Source organism: Nerophis lumbriciformis, linkage group LG19 (genome assembly GCF_033978685.3).
Source record: "Nerophis lumbriciformis linkage group LG19, RoL_Nlum_v2.1, whole genome shotgun sequence".
NCBI classification, from domain to species: Eukaryota; Metazoa; Chordata; class Actinopteri; order Syngnathiformes; family Syngnathidae; genus Nerophis; species Nerophis lumbriciformis.
Genome location: NC_084566.2, coordinates 34,949,125 through 34,957,675, shown reverse-complemented (window position 1 = coordinate 34,957,675; position 8,551 = coordinate 34,949,125). Strand labels below are relative to the sequence as shown.

General features: G+C 39.1%; 1 protein-coding gene across 3 annotated transcripts in view; it reads left to right on the top strand.

Moving 5' to 3' along the window:
* LOC133618464 (guanine nucleotide exchange factor VAV3-like) overlaps positions 1 to 8,551 on the top strand; it is a 150,524-nt gene that overhangs the window by 7,421 nt on the left and 134,552 nt on the right. For all 3 annotated transcript variants that reach the window (XM_061978845.1, XM_061978843.1, XM_061978842.1), the window contains exon 2: positions 4,616 to 4,833. In XM_061978845.1, the coding sequence (XP_061834829.1) occupies positions 4,616 to 4,833 (218 nt within the window). The remainder of the gene's footprint in view (positions 1 to 4,615; positions 4,834 to 8,551) is intronic.

The following is an 8,551-nucleotide window of genomic DNA, read 5'->3' as shown; positions in this document are numbered from 1 at the left end:
AACAGAGAAATGGATATTGAAACAACGTAGGTCTGACTTGGTAGGATATGTACAGCAAGTAGTAGACATAGAAAGAGAGAGAGAGATCAGAAGGTTTACATTTGATTATTAACAACAATCCGGGGAGGGTGTTAGTTTAGGGTTGAAGTTGCCTGGAGGTGTACTTTTATTGCGGTTTTGAAGGAGGATAGAGATGCCCTTTCTTTTATACCTGTTGGAAGCGCATTCCACGTTGGTGTGGCATAGAAAGAGAATGAGTTAAGACCTTTGTTAGATCGGAATCTGGGTTTAACGTGGTTTGTGGAGCTCCCCCTGGTGTTGTGGTTATGGCGGTCATTTACGTTAAGGAAGTAGTTTGACATGTACTTCGGTATCAGGGAGGTGTAGCGGATTTTATAGACTAGGCAGTGCAAGTTGTTTTACTCTGTCCTCCACCCTGAGCCAGCCCACTTTGGAGAAGTGGGTAGGAGTGAGGTGGGATCTGGGGTGGAGGTCTAGAAGTAATCTGACTAGCTTGTTCTGGCATGTTTGGAGTCTAGATTTGAGGGTTTTGGAGGTGCTAGGGTACCAGGAGGTGCATGCGTAATCGAAAAAGGGTTGAACAAGAGTTCCCGCCAGAACCCTCATGGTGCTTTTGTTGACCAGAGAGGAGATTCTATCGAGAAATCTTGTTCGTTGGTTGACCTTTTTCATTACCTTGGTTGCCATTTTATCGCAGGAAAAATACAGTCATCACACAAGTTAATCATCAGAGTATATACATTGAATTATTTACATTATTTACAATCCGAAGGGTGGGATGAGGAGGGTTTGGTTGATATCAGCACTTCAGTCATCAACAATTGCATCATCAGAGAAATGGGCATTGTAACAGTGTAGGTCTGACTTGGTAGGATATGTACAGCGAGCAGAGAACATAGTGAGTTCAGATAGCATAAGAACAAGTATATACATTAGAAATTATTTACATTTGGTTATTTACAATCCGGGGAGGTGGGATGTGGTGGGGGGAGGGTGTTAGTCTAGGGTTGAAGTTGCCCGGAGGTGTTCTTTTAGTGAGGTTTTGAAGGAGGATAGAGATGCCCTTTCTTTTTCACCTGTTGGGAGTGCATTCCATATTGATGTGGCATAGAAGGAGAATGAGTTAAGACCTTTGTTCGATCGGAATCTGGGTTTAACGTGGTTTGTGGAGCTCCCCCTGGTGTTGTGGTTATGGCGGTCATTTACGTTAAGGAAGTAGTTTGACATGTACTTCGGTATCAGGGAGGTGTAGCAGATTTTATAGACCAGGCTCAGTGCAAGTTGTTTTACTCTGTCCTCCACCCTGAGCCAGCCCACTTTGGTAACACCCGAATAAGTTTTTCAACTTGTTAGGTCGGGGTCCACGTTAATGAATTAATTAAACAAAACATTAGACTATTGAAATAAATATGTCAGTGATGTATAGTCAACTAATGTTTAATTATCTTATTTACATTGTGCAGGCACAAATTAAAGTTATACACTACACATTTTGACAGCGAGATAGTTAGATGCACAGATGTGATATTGTCCCTGGTGTAAAGTCACAAACCATCCACTAATTATAACACAGTTATGATACCACTAATTTGTTTTAGAGAGAACAAATTATTTTAATACACTAACAAATACTGTTATCAGTAAGTCCAGTTCAGTGATGCTATAAAATGTGGTGGTCTCATCTGGTGCGAAACAAGATGGGATACCTCAGCTTCCTTCCTGTGTTTATGTGAAGGTCTTAATCATCAGACTGAAGGAGGATGTCTGCCCTTCTTGCTTCTTTTCTTTCTTTCGTTGCTTACTGGACATGAAGTAAAATGCAAAACATGATGTGGATTAGCTGTGTTTGTAAATTGTAACAATTACATTTTCAGTCAGTTCACTATAATGGACTTCAATGACTCACATCATCTTGCTTGACACTGATTGGCAGGTCAACATGTCAATCATGCCGACCTCCATTTTATTAAGAGAGTAATAAAGTACCACTGATAGTGAAATTACTCTCTGCATTTGACACCCCCTGGGAGGTGAGGGGAGCAGTGAGCAGCAGCGGTGGCTGCGCTCGGGAATCATTTTGATGATTTAACTCCCAATTCCAACCCCTTGATGCTGAGTGCCAAGCAGGGAGGTAATGGCTCCCATTTTTATAGTCTTTGGTATGACTCGGCCGGGGTTTGAACTTACAACATACCGATCTCAGGGCGGACACTCTAACCACAAGGCCACTGAGCAGGCTATTTTACTCCACCAGTAAAATAAAGTTGGCATTTTTCCACCTTTTTTCTTGTTCTGTATAAACGTCAGCGACACAAACCCTTCCATCCATCCATCCATCCATCTTCTTCCGCTTATCCGAGGTTGGGTCGCGGGGGCAGCAGCCTGAGCAGGGAAGCCCAGACTTCCCTCTCCCCAGCCACTTCGTCCAGCTCTTCCTGTGGGACCCCGAGGCGTTCCCAGGCCAGCCGGGAAACGTAGTCTACCCAACGTGTCCTGGGTCTTCCCCGCGGCCTCCTACTGGTCGGATGTGCCCTAAACACCTCCATAGGTGAGGATGGGAACGTAGATCGACCGGTAAATTGAGAGCTTTGCCTTCCGGCTCAGCTCCTTCTTCACCACAACGGATCGATACGGCGTCCGCATTACTGAAGATGCCGCACCGATCCGCCTATCGATCTCACGATCCACTCTTCCCTCACTCGTGAACAAGACTCCGAGGTACTTGAGCTCCTCCACTTGGGGCAGGGTCTCCTCCCCAAGCCGAAGATGGCATTGCACCCTTTTCCGGGCGAGAATAGACATTTGAAAGGCAATTTAAAATAAATAAAGAATAGTGAACAACAGGCTGAATAAGTGTACGTTATATGAGGCATAAATAACCAACTGGTATGTTAACGTAACATATTATGGTAAGAGTCATTCAAATAACTATAACATATAGAACATGCTATACGTTTACCAAACAATCTGTCACTCCTAATCGCTAAATCCCATGAAATCTTACACGTTTAGTCTCTTACGTGAATGAGCTAAATAATATTATTTGATATTTTACGCTAATGTGTTAATAATTTCACACATAAGTCGCTCCTGAGTATTGTCAGAGTTTGTAGGACACGAACCCCAAGATGCAGAGATGACGGCAGGCATTGAGCGATAAAACATGATTTAATTAAACACTAAGGCAAAACAACAAACAAAAGGGTAACAACAAAAGGCGCGCACAAGGCGGAGAACAAACTTGGTTATGAACTAAAATAGCACAGAGGCTAACTTTGGACAAGAAACAAAAACACTTACTGTGACAGGAAGGAACTAGGACATGAGCAGAGTGAAACAAAAGTAGACAGAGCTACAATGACAAGTGTTAAGACAGGTAGTAATGACAATGACAATGACAATAATCCAGCACTGACTGGAGGGGAAGGCAGGTTTAAATAGCAGCTGGCTGATTGACACCAGGTGTGGCCAGGTGCCAATCAGCCACAGCTGAGGGGAAGCAGCACTCAGGGAGACAATCAGGAATAGAAATAAATAAAAAGCGCTGACAGAAAACTAAGACAAACACAGAGGAAAAAATAAAACACAGTCAAACTGTCAGGGACAAGCCTGACAGTAGCCCCCCTTCCTATAACGGATACCAGACGTTCTAGAAACCCCCCCCCCAAAAAAAGTCCAAAGTCACGGGAGGGTGGAGGGAGGACAAGGAGGTGGGCCACCAGGCCAAGTGTCCCCGCAACCAGCGGGGAAGAGTTAGGTGGCGACGGCGAGTTGAACGCCGCCGCAATAGGCGAGGCGGCTCGTCCGCCGGCGTGGGAGAACCCACCGGAGACGATGGTGGTGGCGCCCTCTGCTGGCGCCCTCTGCTGGCCCACCGGAGACGATGGTGGTGGCGCCCTCTGCTGGCCCACCGGAGACGATGGTGGTGGCGCCCTCTGCTGGCCCACCGGAGACGATGGTGGTGGTGCCCTCTGCTGGCCCACCGGGGACGATGGTGGTGGCGCCCTCTGCTGGCCCACCGGGGAGGATGGTGGTGGCGCCCTCTGCTGCTGGCCCACCGGAGACGAGGGTGGTGGCGCACCCCCGGCCAAACTATGAAAAAAAATGCGATTTATAATCCGAAAAATACGTGTAGGTTAAAAAGTATTTGCAAATCATTGTATTTTGTTTTTATTTACCATTTACACAACGTGCCAACTTCACTGCTTTTGGGTTTTTTACATGCAAAGCCATGTTATCCGATTTTTTTTGCTGATATCGTACCAATATCAATATTGTAGCGGGGACACCTCTAATAGTCATGATAATAATAAGACAATTGCAAATGAAAACCTATTTGGTCATGGATATTGAAAGTACATTTGAGAGGGAGGACCATACGTGTTGAAATGTCACCAAAAGGAAGAAGGGGGAAGTCCAAGCACTGAGCAGCCACAGGAAGCTTTACCCACTTTTGACCCACATCAAGCGCAAGTGCACCTCCTCCCACTGCATTAACGCTGCTGCTGCCTTTAGAGACACCAAAGCTCTCAGCATGTTGTGGACACCACATTTTGGACGATAAACTTTTGTTTATTTGTTTGTTTTTATTTAGTTTTCAGGACCGTCATGGAATACTGGAGGCAGTGCGCCCTGTGGCTGATCGGCTGCAAGGTGTTGCCAGTCAACCATCGCGTCACTGCGGACTCGGCGCATGTCTTCGACCTGGCGCAAACTCTGCGGGACGGCGTTCTGCTGTGTCAGCTGCTCAACAACCTGAGGGCCCGCAGCCTCGACCTGAAGGCCATCAACCTCAGGCCGCAGATGTCTCAGGTACCAACAGGACCCAGAACACAACTCATGCATTGCAAAAAGTCAGTGTTCAAAAACAAGAAAAAAAAATATACAAAAATTAGGGGTATTTTATTTGAACTAAGCAAAATTATGTGCCAATAGAACAAGAAAATTCGGCTTGTCAAGACTTTCTAAAACAAGTAAAATGGGCTAACCTCAATGAACCCAAAAATACCTTAAAATAAGTATATTCTCATTAATAACAAGTGCACTTTTCTTGGTAGAAAAAAAAGAGACCTTTTTGCTCAATATGTTGAAAAATATTCTTAAATTAAGTAAATGTTAGTGCCATTATCTTGACATAATGATATGCATAAATCGTGATTTTTTTTTTTCATGCTTGAAGTAAGAAATGATTACTTTAAAAAAGTACTTTTGAGTGAGTGTTGACACAGCTTTGCATCAGTTGATATTGTACTTTCAAGCATGTTTAACTAAATAAAGGTCATAAAATCTTAGCAACTAGTTGTAATATCTTACTGAGATCATTTAGGACCAAAACCCTTAAAACAAGTAAAACACTCTAAAATAAAATCTGCTTAGTGAGAAGAATTATCTTATCCGACAGAAAATAAGCAAAACTTATTTGAGATATTTAATCTTACTTAGATTTCAGTTTTTGCAGTGTGGGAGATGCCCAGTGGGATACATTGGGGTCATCAACAACCATGCATTTATATACACTGCAAAAAGTCAGTGTTCAAAAACAAGAAAAAAATATACAAAAATGAGGGCTATTTTACTTGAACTAAGCAAAATTATCTGCCAATAGAACAAGAAAATTCGGCTTGTCAAGATTTTCCAAAAACAAGTAAAATTAGCTCACCTCAATGAACCCAAAAATACCTTAAAATAAGTATATTCTCACTAATAACAAGTGCACTTTTCTTGGTAGAAAACAAAGAGACCTTTTTGCTCAATATGTTGAAAAATATTCTTAAATTAAGTAAATGCTAGTGCTATAATCTTGACATAATGATATGCATACATCATGATTTTTTTTTTTCATGCTTGAAGTAAGAAATGATTACTTTAAAAAAGTACTTTTGAGTGAGTGTTGATGACACAGCTTTGCAACAGTTGATATTCTAGTTTCAAGCATGTTTTACTCAATATAGGTCATCAAATCTCAGCAACAAGCTGTAATATCTTACTGAGATAATTTAGAACCAAAACCCTTAAAACAAGTAAAACACTCTAAAATAAAATCTGCTTAGTGAGAAGAATTATCTTATCCGACAGAAAATAAGCAAAACTCATTTGAGATATTTAATCTTACTTAGATTTCAGTTTTTGCAGTGTGGGAGATGCCCAGTGGGATACATTGGGGTCTTCAACAACCATGCATTTATATACACTGCAAAAAGTCAGTGTTCAAAAACAAGAAAAAAATATACAAAAATGAGGGCTATTTTACTTGAACTAAGCAAAATTATCTGCCAATAGAACAAGAAAATGTGGCTTGTCAAGACTTTCCAAAACAAGTAAAATTAGCTAACCTCAATGAACCCAAAAATACCTTAAAATAAGTATATTCTCACTAATAACAAGTGCACTTTTCTTGGTAGAAAAAAAAGAGACCTTTTTGATCAATATGTTGAAAAATATTCTTAAATGAAGTAAATGCTAGTGCCATTATCTTGACATAATGATATGCATACATCATGATTTTTTTTTTCATGCTTGAAGTAAGAAATTATTACTTTAAAAAAGTACTTTTGAGTGAGTGTTGATGACACAGCTTTGCATCAGTTGATATTCTACTTTCAAGCATGTTTTACTAAATAAAGGTCATAAAATCTCAGCAACAAGCTGTAATATCTTACTGAGATAATTTAGGACCAAAACCCTTAAAACAAGTAAAACACTCTAAAATAAAATCTGCTTAGTGAGAAGAATTATCTTATCCGACAGAAAATAAGCAAAACTTATTTGAGATATTTAATCTTACTTAGATTTCAGTTTTTGCAGTGTGGGAGATGCCCAGTGGGATACATTGGGGTCATCAACAACCATGCATTTATATACACTGCAAAAAGTCAGTGTTCAAAAACAAGAAAAAAATATACAAAAATGAGGGCTATTTTACTTGAACTAAGCAAAATTATCTGCCAATAGAACAAGAAAATTTGGCTTGTCAAGACTTTCCAAAACAAGTAAAATTAGCTAACCTCAATGAACCCAAAAATACCTTAAAATAAGTATATTCTCACTAATAACAAGTGCACTTTTCTTGGTAGAAAAAAAGAGACCTTTTTGCTCAATATGTTGAAAAATATTCTTAAATTAAGTAAATACTAGTGCCATTATCTTGACATAATGATATGCATACATCATGATTTTTTTTTTTCATGCTTGAAGTAAGAAATTATTACTTTAAAAAGTACTTTTGAGTGAGTGTTGATGACACAGCTTTGCATCAGTTGATATTCTAGTTTCAAGCATGTTTTACTCAATATAGGTCATCAAATCTCAGCAACAAGCTGTAATATCTTACTGAGATCATTTAGGACCAAAACCCTTAAAACAAGTAAAACACTCTAAAATAAAATCTGCTTAGTGAGAAGAATTATCTTATCCGACAGAAAATAAGCAAAACTTATTTGAGATATTTAATCTTACTTAGATTTCAGTTTTTGCAGTGTGGGAGATGCCCAGTGGGATACATTGGGGTCATCAACAACCATACATTTATATACACTGCAAAAAGTCAGTGTTCAAAAACAAGAAAAAAATATACAAAAATGAGGGCTATTTTACTTGAACTAAGCAAAATTATCTGCCAATAGAACAAGAAAATTCGGCTTGTCAAGACTTTCCAAAACAAGTAAAATTAGCTAACCTCAATGAACCCAAAAATACCTTAAAATAAGTATATTCTCACTAATAACAAGTGCACTTTTCTTGGTAGAAAAAAAAGAGACCTTTTTGCTCAATATGTTGAAAAATATTCTTAAATGAAGTAAATGCTAGTGCCATTATCTTGACATAATGATATGCATACATCATGATTTTTTTTTTTCATGCTTGAAGTAAGAAATTATTACTTTAAAAAAGTACTTTTGAGTGAGTGTTGATGACACAGCTTTGCATCAGTTGATATTCTACTTTCAAGCATGTTTTACTCAATATAGGTCATCAAATCTCAGCAACAAGCTGTAATATCTTACTGAGATAATTTAGGACCAAAACCCTTAAAACAAGTAAAACACTCTAAAATAAAATCTGCTTAGTGAGAAGAATTATCTTATCCGACAGAAAATAAGCAAAACTTATTTGAGATATTTAATCTTACTTATTTTTCAGTTTTTGCAGTGTGGGAGATGCCCAGTGGGATACATTGGGGTCATCAACAACCATGCATTTATATACACTGCAAAAAGTCAGTGTTCAAAAACAAGAAAAAAATATACAAAAAGGAGGGCTATTTTACTTGAACTAAGCAAAATTATCTGCCAATAGAACAAGAAAATTCGGCTTGTCAAGACTTTCCAAAACAAGTCAAATTAGCTAACCTCAATGAACCCAAAAATACCTTAAAATAAGTATATTCTCACTAATAACAAGTGCACTTTTCTTGGTAGAAAAAAAAGAGACCTTTTTGCTCAATATGTTGAAAAATATTCTTAAATTAAGTAAATGCTAGTGCCATTATCTTGACATAATGATATGCATACATCATGATTTTTTTTCTTTC